The sequence below is a fragment of the Mesoplodon mirus genome (assembly GCF_964341445.2).
Source record: "Mesoplodon mirus genome assembly, chromosome: 12".
NCBI classification, from domain to species: domain Eukaryota; kingdom Metazoa; phylum Chordata; class Mammalia; order Artiodactyla; family Ziphiidae; genus Mesoplodon; species Mesoplodon mirus.
The window spans coordinates 2,056,632-2,078,229 of record NC_138988.1 but is presented as its reverse complement, the minus strand read 5'-3'; the positions used below and the strand labels follow the sequence as shown (position 1 = coordinate 2,078,229).

Genomic DNA, 21,598 nt, shown 5'->3' with positions numbered 1-21,598 from the left:
CCAGGTGGGCCGAGCCCCACGCACCTGCCAACCATCTTTCCAGGGACAAGAAACACCTGTCGTTTGAACCGCCTGCTCTCAATGAAAGCGAGGATCCCCACCCGAGTGGCCCTTGGACGTCAACCCTGTAACTGGACCATCTGAGCTGGGCCCTCCAAACGCTCCCCAGGGGCTGGCTGTCCCAAGGCCCCCACCTGCCTCTGCCCACCCCATGGGACTGCCCAGACCCGGGGGGGACTCAGAGGGCACCAGATCCAGTCCTGGCCTTTAAGACAGGGAACCTGAGGCCGGTCCTGCTCCAAGTGCCCTCTGAGTTTGCTCCTGAGCCCCTGCCAGGGGCCAGCCCCGGGCTGGGTGTGGGTCCCAGGGCTGAGTCTGACCCTGCCTGGCCCCCGGGGCTCCCAGCGCTCCAGCCCTGACCCTCTCTGCTCCCGGCACACACTCGCCCAGGGGCTCGGCCGAGGGGCCCCTCCAGCCCTGCCTCCAGGGAAGGGAAGCCCCCGGCCCAGTCCTGTGCCCTCCCCTCCCCTCCCCCTCACAGCTCTGAAGCCCCAGGTCACCTTCCCCACGGCCACTCCTCACCCTGCCCAGCCTCTGCCTGACCCCCTCCACCCTGGCTCGGGAACATCCTAAGGCAGGTCACACGCTGACGGTCACCCCCTCACTCAGGCTGGCACTGCTCCGCTGCCCCCAGTCTCCTTCGGGAGGCCCGCCGGGACCGCGGCAGCTACACGGTTCTGCTGACACGCTCAGGACCCCTCCTGAGGGTGGGGAGCCCCCCCACTCTGCCCAGAGCTGTGGCCTCTGCTGTGGGTTCTCCCCACTGGGAGGGAAAGACTTGGCCGGGATGGCGGGTTTGGACCGACTCCTGGGTATCCTCTGTGTGCTCCCCACAGGCCGGCGCCGCGGGCCCTGCCGCTTCAGCCCTGATCCGCAGCCGTGGGTGCGGGGGCCACGGGAGGACGGCCCCGCCACCTCCTCAGCTCCCAGATGGGCCGCCGCTGGTCGCAGCCCTCGCACACCAGGGCTGCGTGTTTAGGGACCCCGTCCCCTGCGGTGACTGTGAACCTCACTCAGGTCCCAGTGCAGACACGGCCTCAAGACAGGCAGCCCAGACCCAGAGGGTGCCTTTCACACAAAAATCTTTAATAAAAATAGCTCTCTGCAGAACCAGTCCTAGACAGCAGTGGCAAACTCAAACTCCTGCCACCTGGGCACGAAGGAGCAAGCCCAGCTGAGGGGTCTGAGCTGAGGGCAGGGCTGCCCCGAAGGCGGAGCTCTGCAGGCTGCGACGTGTGGGATGTGGGCTCGGGGCCCACACACCTTCTCATTCCTCCAGAGGAGTTACAAACACGGCTGCGTTTTTTAGGAGTGTCACTAACTGGTCGCCCTCCCCACCAAATGACAGGAGGAGGCTACGTGAGACACTCAAAGGCTGACAGGGAGCAGCGTGTCCTACACACTCAAGACAGAAGTAAGTGGGGTCACACGTCAGCAAAACACCGGGACGAGGTGACACTGGGGCATCCGGCAGGCGAACGGCCCTCGGTCAGCACACAGGCGAGAGCAGGGGAGGGAGGAGGAGAAGCGGCAGGCAGCCCGGGCTGCCCACCTCCCACGGCGCTGGGCGGCGGCCCCGGCTCGGCCTTAGTAGCCCAGGAGCCGCCTGGCCTCCTCGCTCTGGGCCTGCAGCGTCTCGCTGGTGTACTTCTGCAGGAGCTCCATCTTCTTCCTCCGCACGAGCGCCTCCTCGATCTGCGGGCGGGAGAGCGGAGGGCTCAAGCCACAGGCCCCGCAAGGCCAACACGCCGCCTGGGCCCGGCCGGGAGCCCAGCACCCCGCGTCTGAGGGCCCCGATCCCCGCCGGGGGAGCAGGGGAGCGACGGAGGGCTCAGGCCACAGGCCCCGCAAGGCCAACACGCCGCCTGGGCCCGGCCGGGAGCCCAGCACCCCGCGTCTGAGGGCCCCGATCTCCGCCGGGGGAGCAGGGGAGCGACGGAGGGCTCAGGCCACAGGCCCTGCAAGGCCAACACGCCGCCTGGGCCCGGCCGGGAGCCCAGCACCCCGCGTCTGAGGGCCCCGATCCCCGCCGGGGGAGCAGGGGAGTGACGGAGGGCTCAGGCCACAGGCCCCGCAAGGCCAACACGCCGCCTGGGCCCGGCCGGGAGCCCAGCACCCCGCGTCTGAGGGCCCCGATCCCCGCCGGGGGAGCAGGGGAGCGACGGAGGGCTCAGGCCACAGGCCCCGCAAGGCCAACACGCCGCCTGGGCCCGGCCGGGAGCCCAGCACCCCGCGTCTGAGGGCCCCGATCCCCGCCGGGGGAGCAGGGGAGCGACGGAGGGCTCGACTGCAGCCTCCAGGGCAGACGGAACGCTGCCTCGTCTGGACGCCTCGCCCTGACCTGAGCCCAGGGACCAACACTCTGTGGAGGGAGTGAGAGCCGCCCAAAGGGACAGGAAGGACCAAGAAAACCACGCAGCGCCCCGTGGGGCCCCTCGGAGGCCAGGCGGCCCGCAGCCTGTCCTACCTCTTGCTGCGACGGCACCGGGACGTGAGCGATGAACTTCTGCTGCCCGTCCTCCCCTCCTTTCTCCTGGCCGCCCTCCTCATCAGACTGCAAAAGAGTACAACCAGAGGCCGCGCAGAGGAGACCGTTAGTAAGTGCTGGCACCGCCATAATGTGCACCAGCCTGCAGCCATTTAAAAGGAAAAGCAGCGACGAGGAAGCTCTGTTCTCAGACAAAGAGACACCCAAGACACAGCGTTAAGTACAAGCAGCAACAGAACGCTGTGTATTGCGCGACCTCTTGTACGAGGAAGAAAAGAGAAGCCAGTGATGTCAGTGAGAGCCAGCGGACAGAGGACAGGGCTGCAAAAGACAAGCCGTGTTCAATCTCTGTATGCTTTTTGTGTTTTGGGTCTTGTGAATACATTATCTATTTTTTTAATTAAACTTGAAAAAAGCATATATAGAAGAAAGCATCACTCAGAGGCTGCCTGTGAGTCAGCAGAGATCACTCATAACCTAAGGAATGACGCAGCCCTGGAGGCGTGAGGAGAGAGGAGGCCTGTGTGGACACAGGTCCGCTGCCCGCAGGTCTCTGGGTGGGACCCTGACCCCATCCCCCGCCCCAGGTCACCAGCTGCCAGGAAAGCCGCGCCGCTGGTAGGAGAAACTGGTCCCAGGGCTCTGGGAAAGTCGGGCTGCATCCACCGAGGCAAGACCACGGGTGGAAGCTCCACTCCTCAGGGCAGACTCCAACAAGGAAGGCTGTCGTAGCCCCAGAGAATCCACACATGTGATGAAAGACACAGCACTGCCCACACGCGTCACACCACGTCAGGTCCCTCGGTGGACACTGCACTGTCACTGTGCAAGCCACTGGGGACACTGGGTGAAGAACCACACGGGACCCTCGGCAGCAGCTGTGCAACTTCCCGTAAATCTTAAGCATTTCAGGATAAACAATGTTTACCTCCTCTGATGGCTTTCCATCGCTCTCATGGTAAAGGAAGATGCTTCCCCAGGGGAGCCGGGGCCCTTGCTCGGCCCCCCTCCCCTCCCCCAGCCTCCACTCTGCCCTCCAGCCACTGGCCCGTCCTCTGTCCCCGCGCTCCCATGGGGTCGTCCGCTCACACTGTTCCCTGCTGCCTCTTCACTTGTGTCCAGATCTCAGCTGAACGGTCACGTCCCCAGCAAAGCCTTCACTGGCCCTGCCTTCACCATGTCGCTACCCAGAGCTCCTATCACAGCTGCCATTTCCCACGGTGTCTGCTGACCGGACTGTCCCTCCGGGCTTCAAGCTACAAGCGAAGCATGTTTGCTGTCCTGCCCCTCGAGTGGGCCTCACAGTAGCCACTCATTAAACAAACATCCCTTGAAAGAGCAAATGGATTATTTGCATCTAGAGAAAATCTTCCTAGGGCACGCTGCCACCCTGTTTCAAATGCCTGCCTGAGGGCACAAACCTCAGGTCTGCTAGATCCTGTGTGACGGTGACTAAGTCACTAAGCCTCTCTGAGCCTGCTTCCTTGCCGCTGACATCATGGCAAGCCATGTGACGTCACACAGGGCCTGACCCATAGTCCAGGCATGGGTGCTTCCCCTCCCCTTGCTCAGTCGAGCAAATCAGTTCCATCCTGGACCTGCCCAGGGAGCAAGGCCTGCAGGGGTGCTGGGAGCGAGGGGGCTTTGCCTGAGGGATCACAGTTCCATCGCCAACCGGGACCCCCTGAGGAAGTCTCTTCTGTGCTCTGGGCTGGTTTCCAGCTATAGCAGGCGGTGGTTAAGACTACAAAAGTTACTGACGCTGTCATCTAAGCAGAAACAATGAGGTCATGGGCTAAAACACACTGGCTTCAAATGTGTTTATAAATCTGATTCCAGCATGTTCAGGAGGGCCTATCTCTGAGATGCAAGGAAGTCATCCCTGGTGTAAAGCAGTTTAGCAAGTGCCCTCACAGCCGTTCCTCTCTGGAACCCTCCCTGTGAACCCGGAAGGTGACCTTCATCCCCACCGTCTAGGAGAGAAGGCCGAAGCCTCAGATGGCGGCAGGGGCGAGAGCCGGGCCTTGACCCTGACCCCTCGTCTGTGCTTCCTGCTACCGCTCCCCCATCCTCCGCGGCACAGAGAAGGCGGTGAGTGCAGGGGGTCCCTCGCCACCCCCCCAGTACCTCCTCGTCGGCGACGGCGTAGATGTCGGCCTCGGCCTCCTCCTCCTCCTCCTCCTCCTCCTCCTCCTCCCCTCTTGCCAGCCGGGCCTCTCTCTCTGCTTTCCACTTGTCCACTAACTCGGCTCTGACTGCAGACACGGGAGAGCGGGCATTACTCACTCTGGCCTCTGAGAAAGCGTCAAGCCCCACGCAGGGCGAGGCCAAGGCCTCCCTGCTGGAAAGGGTCACCTGCATCCTGCCCCAGTGGGCAGGAATCAGACAGGAATCAGACGGGCGGGCAGCTTTTAGGGGACACACCCAGATCCTCCCCAGTTCAGCACCCTGAGGTTCTCAAAAAACTAAAACTAGAACTAGCATGTGATCCAGCAATTCCATTCCCGGGTATATATCTGAAAACAACGAAAACACTAATACGAAAAGATACAGGCTCCCCAATGTTCACAGCAGTATTCTTTACAGTTGCCAAGATATGGGAGTAAACTAAGTGCCCAGCAACAGATGGATGGGCAAATAAGACGTGGTGTATACACACACACACAGACAGACACAGACACACACACACACACACACACACACACACAGACAGACACAGACACACACACACACACACACACACATGCATATACACAATGGGATCCTACTCAGCCATAAAAAAGAATGAAATAATGCCATTTGCAGCAACATGGATGGACCTACAGATTATCATACTAAGTGAAGTCAGTCAGAAGGAGAAAGACAAATACTGTATGATATCACTTATATGTGGAATCTAAAAAATACAGCAAAGTAGTGAATATAACAAAGAAGAAGGAGACTCACAGATACAGAGAACAAACTAGTGGTTACCAGTGGGGAGACGGAAGGGGGGAGAGGCAATTTAGCGGTAGGGGATTAAGAGGTACAAACTATTAAGATAAAATAAGCTGGGGCTTCCCTGGTGGCGCAGTGGTTGAGAATCTGCATGCCAATGCAGGGGACACGGGTTCGAGCCCTGGTCTGGGAAGATCCCACATGCCGCGGAGCAACTAGGCTCGTGAGCCACAACTACTGAGCCTGCGCGTCTGGAGCTTGTGCTCCGCAACAAGAGAGGCCACGATAGTGAGAGGCCCGCGCACCGCGATGAAGAGTGGCCCCGGCTCGCCGCAACTAGAGAAAGCCCTCGCACAGAAACTAAGACCCAACACAGCCATAAATAAATAAACAAACAAACAAATAAATAAAATTTTAAGTTGGATGAAAAAAGATAAAATAAGCTATACAAGGATGTATTATACAACATGGGGGATATAGCCAATATTTTATAATAACTGCTAATGGAATATACCTTTAAAAATTGTGAATCTCTATACTGTACACCTGTAACTTACGTAATATTATACATCAACTACTTCAATTTTTTTAAAAGCCCTAAAAAAACAATGTTCCTTATAAAAATAAAAATAAAACCCCATTTTCAAGGGAGAGAAAAGAAACCCAGATGCCAGCAGCAGTGAAATGAAATGCCCGCAGACCTACGTTTCTTTTCATATTCCTGTTCCAAAGGCACAATAACGCCATCGTCTTCATCTAGGTAACCGTAGTATTCAAAATCGATTGCCTTCATGAGCTCAGCGCGTGTCTTTCTTGGAGGAGGAAGAGCTAAAAGAAAGAATTCACCAGCTTAGCTGAATTCCCCATCATAATCTCATTCAAGCCTTCTCCTCATACAATGTTACACAGGCATATAGTAGGTGTGTTCATGAAAATATCATGAAATAGGCACTTCTCTACACTAGTAATGGGATTATATACGTGGTACCACCCTTTTTTTTGTGTGTGTGGTACGCGGGCCTCTCACTGTTGTGGCCTCTCCCATTGCGGAGCTCCGGACGCGCAGGCTCAGCGGCCATGGCTCACGGGCCCAGCCGCTCCGTGGCATGTAGGATCCTCCCAGACCAGGGCACGAACCCGCGTCCCCTGCATCCGCAGGCGGACTCTCAACCATTGCGCCACCAGGGAAGCCCAGTATCACCCTTTTGAAAACCAGTGTTGAGGGCTTCCCTGGTGGTGCAGTGGTTAAGGATCCACCTGCCAATGCAGGGGACACAGGTTCAAGCCCTGGTCCCGGAAGATCCCACATGCCGCGGATAGCAACTAAGCCCTTGTGCCACAGCTACTGAGCCACAACTACTGAGCACACGAGCCACAACTACCAAAAGCCCACACGCCTAGAGCCTGTGCTCCACAACAAGAGAAGCTACCGCAATGAGAAGCCTGTGCACCGCAACGAAGAGTAGCCCCTGCTCGCTGCAACTAGAGAAAGCCTGTGTGCAGCAACAGAGACCCAATGCAGCCAAAAATAAATAAATAAAATAAATTTAAAATAAATAAATAAATAAAATTAAATCAGTGTTGAAATCTTTGACCCAATTAGTCCATTTAGAAGGAATCTATCCTAATTTAAAAAACAGAAACAAAACCTGGCAAAGCTTTATGGACAGAGGTGTGCATCACAGCATTATTCATACAACAGTGAAAACTTGGACACCCAAGGACTATGATCTGCAAGTCAAGCATGGCGGAGGGGAGGGGATCCTGCAGCTCCAGTAATGCTACTTCACAGGGTGCTTTAACAACACAGGAAATGCCATAATATTCAATGAAAAAACCAAGAATACAGATAAAACAAAAGAAACTACAAACAAAAAAGACAAATGAGAAATTCCTGAAGAAAATACTTTCAGATTAAGACTTACTATTACTTACTACTTACTATTACTATTACTTACTTACTATATTTAGTAATACTTGAAAATCAAAAGGGAAATGACAACCCAACAGATTAGTCAAAGAATAAAAGCTGATAATTGAAGAAGAAAAAACTCTTATGTATGAAAATTTCATTTAGTAACTGAATTCGATTGTCAATTTCATTAGTAATGGGGGGGAAACAAAAAAATAAAAATAATACATTGTTTCAAGCACCAGATCAGCAAAAATGTTATAATTATAAACATCTAGAAATAACTAAGTACCAAAGGAGGGATGGTCACACCAAGTACGGTTAATCCCTGAGACTCTAATCCGTCACATCACTTGGCATTCTAAGGAGAACCATGAGAGGACATGGAAGGACTGCACACACAACCCTGTCCACCCCTCCACCACGTGGGCTTGCTGCATCCAGGACAGGGCTGAAACCTAGCAGGCTCAGAGCACTGCACGCATTCCGGCCACAGGATGGAGCTGTGATCCAACCAAAGCCAACCAGCCTCAATTCTGGGAATTCTGATTGAACTGTTAGGGGGAAAAAAATCTTTTGCTGAGAGAGAACAAAATTTAAGTCGATGACGGACAACCAGCCACCACAAGAGGAGAGTGAGACAGAGAAAAAAGCTCACAGGATGGAAGCCAAAACTGCAAAACGGAGCAATGTGACCTGGAACCGGCCATTCCCAAAGGCAAACTTGTCAGTTATATGAACCAATAAATTTATAGACTTTTCTGCCTAAAGTAATTGGGGTTGAGTCATCTGTCCCTTATGCTGATGTAATTTAGTTGATGAAATAAGCATGGAAGTGCATGGAAAAGGCTGGAAGGGAACATTCCAAACAGATAATAACAGTGACGGGTCATCTCTAGCAGGGCACTGGGATGGGGGTCAAGGGGACTGTGCTACTATTTTTATTTTTTTTTGCCGTGCGACATTCAGGATATTAGTTTCCCGACCAGGGTTTAAACCCGTGCCCCCTGTAGTGGAGGCACGGAGTCTTAACCACTGGACCACCAGGGAAGTCCCTGTGCTACTATTTCCATTTTATGCATTAAGACTAAGTTGTGCACTTTCTTGGTAAAAAAAAAACCAAAACACTCTATGACTGGAATAAATAAATAAATTTAGAAACAATGTAAAAGCAAAAAAAAAAAAAAGTAACATACACAGCACACCCTCATTTTAGGAGCCTTAAAAAACTGGAAGGGGATACACCCCAACATGTCAACAACCATCATCTATAAGTTGTGAAAATGTGGGTGTTTTTTCTGATTTTCTGTATTTTACAACTTGTCTATAATAAAATTATACTGCATTCATAATAAACAGCATGATATTTAAACTCTGAATTCTTTTAAGTGATGTCAATCACGCATGCAAAACCAGTGTGTGCATAATGAATTTAAGAATGAGCAGAACTGTATTTTTAAACAAACAGGAAAACCGACTGGAAGGAAACAGCAGAACGCCAGCAGTGGGAGGAATCCCAGTCTCATCCTTCTCTACTTTCCACACTGCTTTCTATAAAATGCTTGGACTGCTTTTTGAAAAGTCAAAATTAAGATACACAGAAATTCCAGACCAGCGGTTTCCAACAGCATTTTGGAGGCTCCCAGGGCTGTGGAGGGGAAGGCAGGAGCGGAGAGGGTACCCGGCTTGGATTCACTCTCCTCCACTTGTGCATCTCGGGGTTCGGCCCAAGGTGTCATGTGTCCTTCAGTTAAGAGTTTGTTTTTTTTTTTTTTTTTTTTGCGGTACGCGGGCCTCTCACTGTTGTGGCCTCTCCCGTTGTGGAGCACAGGCTCCGGACGCGCCGGCCCAGCGGCTGTGGCTCACGGGCCCAGCCGCTCCGCGGCATATGGGATCCTCCCAGACCGGGGCACGAACCCGTATCCCCTGCATCGGCAGGCGGACTCCCAACCACTGCGCCACCAGGGAGGCCCCAGTTAAGAGTTTTTTCAACTAAACACGTAACTGAAAACGAAGCTGACTGAACTGCAAACAGGGAGACTCCTCGCTCACACTCAGACAGGTGTGGGCAGAGCCTACAATGTGACACCTGTCAGTTCTGGGTTCCCGTTCTCACCCCAACTGTGTGCCCACCTGAGAACGATAATCCCCTGAGGACACGGGGCTGCTGTGCGGCTAAGAAATGGCACAGGAAGAGTGCCCTGCAGACGGCATGTCTACTGTTACAAGCAGGACCAAGAAGTCCAGGCTAACGCCCCGGTGAACACCAGTTACTTACGTTCTCTCTCAAACAGTTCTCTGACGCCAGGCAAGTCTTTCGCTGCTCCGAAGTACTTGTAACCTCGATTTCCTGGGACTTCTTTCCCTTCGTGATCCAGCATTTTAGGGCCAACTTTCTTATTGGGAAGGAAAAAGAGAAAATGGATCTGATCCTTAAGCCCAGTATTTCCATGTTTGCAAACAGATTTAAGATAATAATGCTAAAGGTAGAAAATATTAATGTACAACAGAAATATATTCAGGTACTTTTTTTAATCCCTTAAAAATCAACCTAAATACCTAACAGTAAGAGGATGATTTAAGTAAATTATAGCATATTCAGGATGGAATATATCCTATAGCTTAAAAATGATGGTTCATATGGAACTCTTTTATTGACTTAGAAAAACACAATATAATGTTAAGTGAAAAAAGCTTTAAGAAATTGCGAAAAACCTAAATGACAAGCAGTAGAAGACAAATGAAATATCCAGAAGATGGAATTCTCTCCACTAAAAATGATGATGTTGGCAACTGCATACAGTATGCGACCCTGGACAAGGCTCCGTACTATAAGAGGAAAGGCCATAAAGGATGAAAATCAATAAAACAGCCAGAGGATTGTATCAAAGTTAAATGTCTTAAACTCTACCATGGTTATATAAGGGAACATTCTTATTCTTAGGAAATACACACAAAAGTATTTCTTAGTCGGCAGGCGGACTCTCAACCACTGCGCCACCAGGGAAGCCCTCAGAAATGCTTTTTGAAACGATTATATAAATGATTATTTACTGACATGAACATATGCGTCTGATAAATTGTTAAGTGAACAAAGCATATAGTTAGAATAATGAACCATTATCTGTAAAAGTAAATATATATATGTATAGAAGAAATTCTAGAAAAATAAGTAGAAAATGTTAATAGCAGTCATTTCTGTGTGGTAGGAAACTATATAATGTAATCTGTATCACACATAGAATATATAAGTTATTTTTATATTTTAGAATTTTTATATTTTTTGTTATGTATTCTTTTTTTTTTGACATAAAAGTAGGTACTCTTTATACAATCAAAGTTACCATTTTGAAAAGAAGTATACAACCTAGAACCAAAACTGTACATACCTGAGTATGACCTCAGTTACAGGACTCATGGAAAAACAATGGACGGAAATATTCCAAAAGTTGCTCCTAGTTAAAAGCAGCCTGACTGCATGGTGCCCTGCTCTATACTTTTCGGAACTTAATAACAACGTATTACTTTTTCTCTTATTATTGTACTAAAATACAAGTAACAAAAAATTTGCCGTCTTAACCATTTTTAAGTGTCCAGGTCAGTGGTATTAGTACATTCATAGCGTCATGCAACCATCACCACCATCTTGTAAAACAAACTCTGAACGTGTCACTTTTTTTTTTCAGCTGCACTGGGCGGCTTGCAGGATCTTAGTTCCCCGACGAGGGACAGAACCTGGGCCACGGCAGTTAAAGTGCTGAGTCCTAACCACTGGACCACCAGGGAATGCCCTAAATGTTACTTTTGTACATAGAAAATGAAAATAAAATTCTTTAGCATTAAAAAGACGCTAGGGCTTCCCTGATGGCGCAGCGGTTAAGAATCCGCCTGCCAATGCAGGGGACACGGGTTCGAGCCCCGGTCCGGGAAGATCCCACATGCCACAGAACAACTAAGCCCATGCACCACAACTACTGAGCCTGTGTTCTAGAGCCTGCGAGACACAACTACTGAAGCCCACGTGCCTAGAGCCCATGCTCTGCAACAAGAGAAGCCACGGCAAGAAGAAGCCCATGCACCGCAATGAAGAGTAGCCCCCGCTCGCCGCAACTAGAGAAAGCCCACGCACAGCAATGAAGACCCACCGCAGCCAACAAATAAAAGAAATAAATTAAAAAAAAAAAGACTCTAGAAGGAAATACATAAAAACATTACCGGTGACTCTGGGTGGTGGAACTTAAGAATATTGTACATATTAATTTTGTAACCCTTCCAGGAAGGGTAATAAACCTCTGCACTAAAGCAGTCTGACAGGGAGCAAAATCACCATCACAGAACAACTGAAGATGCAGTGAGAACGTTCCTAGCACAGGTACCCCAGGAGTGGAAGTGCCTTTCCTTCTGCAACAAGAATAAATGCCTTATTTTTAGGCCAGGTACTAACATGAGAACTGTGGTTTTGCATTAAATACATAGAAAAACTGCACATATTCCTTACACAACGTACTACAGTCCACTGACTAGATACTGTTGGTTCAAATGACCTGGGTAAATGGGGCAGGGCCTGGGGCAGCATTTTTCAAAGTTGACACCCACTGGCGGGTCGTGAAATCCATTACATGGGTCATAATCATCCATTTTTTAAAAATCAAGATAGAACAGAATAGAAAATATCAGTGCAGCAACATATACCAAGTATTTTTTCAGTACTGTGTTGTGATATAGTGAGTGAGAGTGTGTGTGTGTGTGTGTGTGTGTGTGTGTGTGTTTATTTTAGAGTGGGTCATGGGCCTAAAAGCTTGAAAGTCACTGTTCTAGAATACTGCATTTAAAGAATCCAGAGAAAGGAAACACAGCCATGTCCCCAGGGTCCCCTTGAGTACAGAAGCCGACAATGGAATGGTTGTCCCAATTCTCAAGGAGTTCAGAGAAGACTGTGAGGGGCCAAGGTCATTTCAAACAAGAGGCCCAGGGAGCCCGAGTGGCTCACTCTGGAACACCTGGCCAGTACACGTACTGAGGCCTGCACTGTGGACCTTTAAGCACCACTGGCCCGTGCTTTCACGTTTCCTGTCCACACTCAACAGGCACTTCCAAGCCTCCTTTCATCTCTCCAGTGCCTACTCTGTGGCAGGGCTGCGGGGACAGCAGGAGCCACCCTGCAGGTAGACAGCACCCGAGCTCGGCCCCCAGGGCCACGGCTTGCTTACCCCATAGTCAGGACCACCCAGCTCCTTGATCCGGGCCTCCCAGTGTCCCTTCTCTCTTAGCAGCTTGTTAATTTCATCATTCAGGTCGCGAATTCGGAATTCACCCAGACCAGCTAGAAAACAAAAATGTCCTATCGTTTCTTGAAAATACCACTCGATGTCGTAGCCTTAAGAGTGAATGTCAACACCTAAAAAGGTGCATAACACAAAGATACTATTTCAATTTATAAGAAAACCCACCCACACCGAAATCATGGAAGGGCAACAATCATGCAGTTTCAGCAGCGCTGGGGAGAAAAAACGTCCTCCTCATTAGCAACCACAGAAATACACACTGAAGCAATCCTGCAGCTCCATTTATACCACCACTGAAACAGGAAACTCTTAGAGGTGGGGACACAGCGTCCAATCAGTGTCAGCCAAGATGCAGCGAGGCAGCGTCAGCATCAGGGCTGGCGGCAGCCTGTGTGAGTCTAGTTCTTTCAGGAAAGGACTTGTTCCCACCTTGCTAAGGGGGAACATCTCTGACAAAGACTAGGGCCTGAGAACTGAGCCTAAGGGACAGATTTATAGTCTTTATTTTTTACTTATTTATTTTTTGGCCGCACTGCGCAGCACACCGTATCTTACTTCCCCGACCAGGGATCGAACCCGTGCCCCCTGCAGTGGAAGCACGGGTTCTTAACCACTGGGCAGCCAGGGAAGTCCCTAAGGGATGGATTTAAAGAGATGACGACAGGGAGTTTGCTGAGGTGTTGTCATTGGCGGCTGGCAGTCGGGAGCAGTTGGGGTTATACCAAGGGAGAAGCCCTCCCTTTCTCCACTGAATTGCTTTTGTACCTTTGTCAAGTCAACTGACCACATACGTGTGCCCCTATTTCTGGACTTCTTACTCTGTTCAATTGGTCTGTGTGTCTATTTTTCACCAATATCCAATTGTCTTGAATACCTTTAGCTTTACATTAAATCATGAAATTAGGTGTCATGAATACTCCAACTTTTTTCTTTTTCAAAACTGTTTTGGCTATTCTAGTTCCTTTGCCTTTCCATTTAAATTTTAGAAACAGTTCGTCAACATAAACCAAAAACCACTGCTGGGATTTTGACTGTGATAGATTTTGAAAAGAAAAAGAATTGACACCTTTCCTATATTGAGTCTTCCCATCCACAAACACTGTCTATGTCTCCATTTGATTGGTTCTTTGACTCTTTCATCACTGTTTTATAGTTTTCAGCAAACAGATCATACATATATTTTGTTAGATTTATACCTAAATATTTCGTTTTGATGCTTCTGTAAATAACACTTTAATAAAAGTTCTAGTTCCAAATGTTCAATGCTAGTACATAGAAATAGAATTGATTTTTGTGTATTGACTTTCTATTCTGTGATCTTGCTAAACTCATTTATTCATTTAAGAAATCTTTCTGTAGATTCCTTGGGATTTTCTACATAGAAAATTATGTCATCTCAGAATAGAGCATTTTTCTTCCCTTCCAATCTTTGGGCCTTTTATTTCCTTTTCTTGCTTTACTGTACTGGAAAGGAATTCCAGTACAATACTGAATAGAAGCGGTGAGAAGGGATATCTCCACCTTGTTCCTGATCTTAGGAGGAAAGCATTCAACCTATAGCTGGCCATAGGTTTTCTGGTAGAAGTGACTTATCAGGAAAAAAAAAAAAAAGTTCCCTTCAATTCCCAGTTAGCTGAGGTTTTTTGGTTTTTTTTTTGGTTTTGGTTTTTAATTTTATTTATTTATTTATTTTTGCCTGCATTGGGTCTCTGTTGCTGCACGCAGGCTTTCGGTGCAGCGCGTTGCGGCACGTGTTGCGGCACGTGTGCTCTTCTTTGTGGTGTGCGGAGTTCTCTCTTGTTGCAGCGTGCGGCCTTTCTCTCTCTAGTTGTGGCATGCAGGCTCCAGGGAGCATGGGCTCTGTAGTTTGTGGCACACGGGCTTAGTTGCCCTGCAGCATGCGGGATTTTAGTTCCCCGACCAGGGATTGAACCTGTGTCCCCTGCACTGGAAGGCAGACTCTATACCGCTGGACCACCAGGGAAGTCCCATGTGTCTTCGTTTTTTCTTGATCAGTCTGACTGACTGGAAGTTTATCAATTTTACTCGTCTTTTTATTTTTATTTTTTAAATTTTATTTTATTTATTTTTGGCTGCGCTGGGTCTCCGTTGCTGCTGCGTGTGGCACGTGGGCCCCTGCATTGGCCGGCGGATTCTTAACCACTGCGCCACCAGGTAAGTTCTGATCTTTTTAAAGAACCCGCTTTTGTTCTATTTTCTCTATTCATCTTCTGTTTTCAATTTCATTGATTTCTTCTCTTTATTATTTCCTTCCTTCTGCTTACTTTGGAATTAATTTGCTCTTCCTTTTTAGTTTCTTAGGTTAGAAGCTTAGATCACTGACTTGAGACCTTTCTTATTTTCTTTTATTTTAATGCTATAAATTTTTTTGTCCCCTGAATTCTGACATTATGTTTTCATTCTCATTCAATTCAAAATATTTTCTAATCTCCTTGAGGTTTCCTCTTAGATATATGGGTTGTTTAGATGTTTAATTTCTAAATAGTTAGGAATTTTCCAGATATCTTTTTGTTATCGATTTCTAAGTTAACTGTGTTATAATCAGTGAACATACTTTTCAAAATTTTAATTATTTTAAGTTTGCTAACATTCATATTATAACCTAAAATATGCTTTATTTTGGCGAATATTCCATTTGTTCTTAAGAAAAGAAAATGTACTCTTTTCTGTGAGGTGGAGTGTTCCATAAAGGTCAACTAGGTCAAACTGATCGACAGTATTGTTCAATTCTTCTATGTTCTTACTCATTTTGTACCTACTTGTTCTACTGATTATTGAGAGAGGAGGCTGACGTCCCCAAGGCTAATTGTGGGTTTGAGAATCGACCACTTTAAACAGACAAGCTAGCTTACCATTCTGAATCTGAGCCACTTTTTTTGAGATCTCTCCAATGATCTGTGAAAAAAATAAAAGGCAATATATTTTTATGACTTTTGAGTAAGTCTGAAAGCAAAAGAAATATGTAATTCAAAATGAGTAATTAAAAATTCTTAGAATTCTGGTTGAAGAGTCATGTAGGTACAAAAGCCATCGGAGACCTGTTCTCCTGTAAGATCAGATTCACCCAGCACGTACCTGTCGTCTCCACTTCTCGGCTTTGGGTAGCTCAGTACACTCCGAGGCGAGGAAGGGTCTTCGCTCCTAAGGAAAAGCAAAACACATGCTGCCGCTGTACTGTATGAAATTACAAACTTCGTGCAACATTCGTGACTGACTCAGGCATGAAGCCTGGAATGTCTAACAGGCTAAAGACACCTGCAGCTTCAGGTCCAGGTGCTCTTCTTCAAGCCTTATGGCTCGCACTGCAGCCTCTCCTTAGAAAAGAACTACACGGGCAGAAACATTCACTGCGTTGTACCTGGTACAGGCAGCCACTGGAAACAACGTCAAAGTCCAGTACACTTGACCCTTGAGCAACATGGGGGTTAACCCAAGTATAACTTACAGTCGGGCTTCAGTATCCGTGTCTCCTCCGCACCCACAGATTCAACCGAGCACAAACCGTGTAGTTCTGTAGTATTTACCGTTGAAAAAATCCGTGTATAAGTGAACCAATGCAGTTCAAACCCGTGTTCTTCAGGGTCAGTCGTTACAGAGATGGCGAAGTACACGGGTTATACCCATTTCATGGCATATGTATGCTACCTTAGGAAATGACAGCTGTCAGCGTTTAGAACAAACATAAACATACATGCGTGTCTGTGTGTATACAGGTGTGTGTGCGGGGGTGTGTATAATTTTAAAAAACAAAACAAAAATATCCAAAACAGTACGTATCACCCCTAACCTGGCTGAGTCTCCATGAGCTAAGGTCGTTACTGGTTTCAGGTTAGAGCTGCTCCTCACAGCACACCCCACTTTGTACTATTCAGTATTAGACAGGGCTGGGATAACGTGGAAACCCAATCGTCATATTACAAGAAGCACAAGTAGTCAGAGCATCACACTGCCCCAGCTACCTGGGATTCAAGTGTACAGACTCGTAAGACACAGGAAAGCATGGACGAGAAAGAGGAAGATCTGGAGTCTGAAGTCTGTTCAGGAGGCAGTTTTACTGCACTTCTTCTCAATAATTTAAAAATTCATGAGGAAGATTTAAACCAACCTTTACTTTTCCCTCTTCCAGCTGAGCTTGGCGAAATCTTGCTAAGGCCGTCCTGCCGGGAACAGAGAAGACTCCGTTAGATCCTGCTCAGAGATCTCTTACCATCCAAGTTCCTGGATGGGTAAATCTGCTCATGACCATACTGAATGTCATCCATCACTCATAAACATATATACATACTGCAGTCAAGAAACCACAGAGAAGTTATGGGTTTCCATGTTCAAAAAAGTAGGGCTTATAAGGATTTGTGTTCCTTTCACCCATATGGCGTGTAAGGACTGGACTGTGGGAAACTCTACTCATCAGGCCACTGTGGTGAGCCACACATCCAGATGTTAAAAAGACTAATATTATGGGGCTGTCACTCTAACAGCCCCTGCACCACCCCAGGTGAGCGAATGTTCATCCAGAATAAGTTCTGGGAGCTGTCAGAAAACACTACGGGGGAAACAAATGTATGGGCAAATACTATATGAACACTATTTCAACACAGGTAGAGAAAGAAAGCTATATCAAAAGACCAAACAGAAATTTACAGACGAAATCGAGTTGATACGTACATGGCCTTTTCCGCATTTCGGGCCTAAAAGGAGAGAGAAGGGAAGAAAAATGTCGATGTTTAAAGAGCTTTTTCTTTTACTTTCTAGAGAAACGTTTCATTTACTTTGTAGAGAAAAGTTTCACAGGCACAAGCAGAATGCCTGAACTAGTACATGAATACGGTAACAATCGCAACATCAATCACAAGACGCCCACATCCGGGGCCTTACTTACGCCGCGCTCGCTACCTGAGGTCTTCACTCCTCCACTCCCCCACACCCCTTGCATCCGGCCACTCATCCTTCAGAATCTACCTGTGTTATCACCGTGCCAGACAAGTCTTCTGTGGCCCCTTCATCCCAGCCAGGCTGCCCGCCTTTGTCTGGGTTTATACCTACCACACAATTTCCACCCAGCACCACAATTGTCTGTTCCCTGCCAGTGAAATTTGAGGAAGGAAAGACTGGCTTTTACAAAGTGAGTTTTATCTAAATACTGTTGCACTAATGTCAAGTCAATTATCCCTGAAACACAGTGTCAGGCACGGAACACATTTTCTGGGTTGTAGTGTAAGTAGAAAGAGTATTGCTGAGTCAAGGACTTGAGTTTCACTCCCGGCTCTCCAACTTACCATCCCTGAGAAGTTGTCTCTCTAAGCCTCAGTTCCCCCACCTTTACAGCAGGGATCACACCTTTTATCTCATAAAGATGTCATGATGATTTAATGAGATAACTACATGAAGTCATCAGATGCTCAGCAAAAGCAAGCTCAATTTAAATCTTTTTGACTCTCCCTTTCAATGGACACAGAAACAAACTTGTCAAGTTTGTTTGGTAGATAAGTGAACACAATATCTACTAAGGAATAAAACAGAGGTTGTCCCAGGAGAAGCCATCATCTTGAGGGCTGAGGCTGTGTCCTACCTATTTCATTAAAGCCTACAGATTCTAAGTATTTAATTTAATGTTTCTCAATGCTTACTTCATGCTTGAAACACCACGCTGGGTACTAGGAATTTGGTCATGGTTCTTCCTTTTGAGGGAACTCATAGGAATTTCCCCCCCAAAAACCATGAATCTTGTGATTAGGGCATGTACCAGGGGTGACGGAAACCCACAAATATGAATGCGTGTTGGTGACAGTTTGCCAGAAACATCCAGGCCCAGGGATCCTTCTGTCCTGCTAGGGAACGGAGACCGGCAATTCCCTATGTTTGTCAGAGTTCAGAAACAAGAGGCAGAATCAAGAGGCTGAGCCGGCTAGTATGAAGCAGTAATACGGGGCATATCCTCCGAGGGCTGGAGAATAGAAAGGGCTGCTTTTTGTCCACCGGTTTCTCTCGTCCTCCGGATCTTGGGCTCATCAGTCTACAGTGGCATCCATTACACCTTCTACCATTTATTACGGCGTCGTGCGCTTCGCTTAATGAGACCATCATGGTAACCAACATGTAAGAGTATCTTCCTCGTGCCGGCACTCTGCGTGCTCCGTCGTGAGCGCTTCTAGAACAAATGAAGCAGCCGACCACCCGCGCCCGACCACATTGATCACACCCTCCTGCGGTCACACGACGCCGGCCACTCGTCCATCCCTGGACCCCGACAACGCGCCAGACACCGCGTCAGGCTTTAAGGAGGCAGAGGTGGGAAGACCCTGCCCTCGGGAAGCTCCCCGCTGGGGAGCCGGAGAGCAGACACAAGGCAAATAGCGCAGGAACCGCTGCTGGGCCCCCCACGGGACGCGGCGCCGGCCCTGCGCGTCCCAGAGCCTCGGCTTCCCGGTGGGGAACTACAGCGCGCCGTCCGGACTAAGCACGGCCGCGGACGGCGCGGCGGCGCCGAGGCTCAGCTTCCTCCAGCCTCTGGGCTCACGCGGCGCGAAGACCCCCGCGTCCCGCCGCGGATCCTGTAGCCCGCAGGGGTCCTCTGGGCGCCCCGGACCCGGCCCGCCGCTCGCCTCCCTCACTCCCCACCCCGCTCACCATGGTGCAAGGGAGGGCGCCGCCCTCAGGCCGCGCGGGCCCAGCCCGGGGAGCTTCGCCGCTCCAGGCGCGGCCGACCCGGACGGGAACTGAAGGTTCTAGGTGACCGCACCACCGGCTTCTGAGTCGGAAGGATAACTGGGAAGGACCAGAAGTGAGGGACCGGAAGCGAAATGGAGAATTGACCCGGGGAGGGGAAGAAAACGCAGGCGAGCTCCCGTAGGCTGCCCTCCCTCGGCGTCTGGACCTCGCACCGACACGCCCGTACGGAAAAGAGGGGCGCTGGCAGAACCGCGCTTGCGCAGTGGAACCGACGTGCCTCTAACTGGGCGCGGGGCGCTGGTTTTGCTCTCGCGATAACAACGGCGAGACGTCCCGCGGTAACTGTTGGTCCTGCACACGCGGTCCTGCAGTTGTGTGTGAGGCTACCCGAAGTGTGTGTGCAACTGTAGGTGCGCATCCCTCTTGCCCTGTCTGGTTCTGTGAGAGCAGACACGCCCTGTGGAAGTTACTCGTCCTCATCCCTCGGAGTGGACGGGGCCGCTGGACTGGGCCTTCCCCCCCCCCCCGCCTGCGTGCTCTCCAGGGGCAGGAGCTGGCCCCGCCTCGCCAACCCCCACTCGCCTCCCAGGCGTTTACTTGCGGCCTGTGCTTTTTCTGAGATTTTCTCTTCCTGGAATCGAGGGGTCTGTCGGAGCTGGACCTGGGCTTGAGGTCACCCTTTTAAAATAAGAAATGTAAGGTCCAGGGGAGAAAAGGCCACTTATGTAAGGAGAGTGGTGAGAGAGGGACAGTAAGTCGGTGTCTGCTGGGCACGTTGTGGGGATCAGAAGGGCCACAGAGCAGGACCAGGGAGGCAGGGGAGAGGCCACCGGTAGGGATGGTCCTGGTGGCTCCTCCCTCAGGGTGTCAGTGATGGAGCGAGCTGTGGTGTGACATTAAGGCGGGGGCCGGTGGCTACTTCAGGCATTTTCAGCGGCTCCCCCTTTGCAAGCATGGTGCTTCGCCGTGGCGACTTGCTCCGCCACGGGGCCTAACCGATGCCGGGAACGCCGGCTGCAGGCGGGAAGCACAGGCCAGTGGGAGAAGCAGCTGACGTGTGTGGTTCAGGATCAGTCAGGACAGACATGTACTTGGGATAGACACCAGGAGCTCGTGCCTGAACCATGACAAGTTTTCTCCTTAAAAGTTTAGGCCGTTCTGCTAGACTCCATCGTCCCACCTCCATGACGGCTAGGTGTGGGGTTGCCAGTAAATAATGGCCAATGGGAATTGAATGAATGTGTGCCACTTAGGCGGTGCCCTGAAAAGTATGGACGTGCCTTGCCCTTTCCCCCTCTCTGCTGACTGGTGACTATGGGAGCAGCCACCGTGAAGGAAGAAATGAAGTATTTTGAGAATTGGGGGGGTTCCCTTCCAGGCTGACAGCCACTTTCAGACTCCAAAGGCAGATAATCCTTAGTATTTGGTGACATCACTGAGTTGCTGAAAGAGTCTTTGCCTGGAGCCCACTACTCGATCTTCAGTTGTGTGAACCAATGAATTCCCTTCAGTGTTGCAGCCAATAGTCAGCCTTTCTGGTACTTGAAACTCAAGAGCATCCTGATCCACTTATCTTGCCACAGTCAGCTACGTGTCCTTCCTCTCTAGGCTCACACCGATCCTGTCTTTGTCCATGTCAGCTGTCCCTGCTGCCTGCAGAACCCTTCTCCTCCATCCAGCCACCTACTCCCCTGTTCATGCCTGCTTATCATTTAAGGCAGTTCAGACAGCCTGGATTCATAACCCGATTCCAATGCTTCTTAGCTCTGTGGCCTCAGATGACATACTCAACCTCTCTGTTTAATTTTTACTCTGCTGTGAAATTGGCCTAGGAGTATTTACCTTCCTGTTCTCATTTTACCTCATCCACGAAATTGGGACATTTGCCTTAAGGAGCTGTTTTTGTTTTTGTTTTTGTTTTGCGGTACACGGGCCTCTCACGGTTGTGGCCTCTCCCGTCACGGAGCACAGGCTCCGGACGCGCAGGCCCAGCGGCCAAGGCCCACTGGCCCAGCTGCTCCGCGGCACGCGGGATCTTCCCGGACCGGGGCACGAACCCGCGTCCCCTGCATCGGCAGGCAAACTCTCAACCATTACGCCACCAGGGAAGCCCAGGAGCTGTGGTTTTAAAGGAGACACTACACACAAAAACTGCTCAAAACAGATCTATGTAAAGTTCTGAACTATTTCAAAAACAAAAAACCCCAAGCACTGCAGTCAGATCTA

The 21,598-nt window shown here is 49.7% G+C and overlaps 1 protein-coding gene across 1 annotated transcript; it reads right to left on the bottom strand.

Moving 5' to 3' along the window:
- Positions 1–1,125: 1,125 nt before the first annotated feature.
- LOC309813696 (pre-mRNA-splicing factor ISY1 homolog) lies at positions 1,126–19,651 on the bottom strand. The gene is made up of 11 exons (XM_082638756.1): positions 19,331–19,651; positions 17,369–17,391; positions 16,809–16,860; positions 15,779–15,844; positions 15,556–15,598; positions 12,608–12,720; positions 9,676–9,793; positions 6,191–6,313; positions 4,676–4,803; positions 2,528–2,614; positions 1,126–1,755 (listed from the first exon to the last, which is right to left on the bottom strand). Exons 1-11 carry the CDS (start codon positions 19,331–19,333, stop codon positions 1,648–1,650), a joined length of 864 nt encoding a protein of 287 aa, XP_082494882.1. The 5' UTR covers positions 19,334–19,651; the 3' UTR covers positions 1,126–1,647.
- Between the last annotated feature and the right edge of the window lie 1,947 nt (positions 19,652–21,598).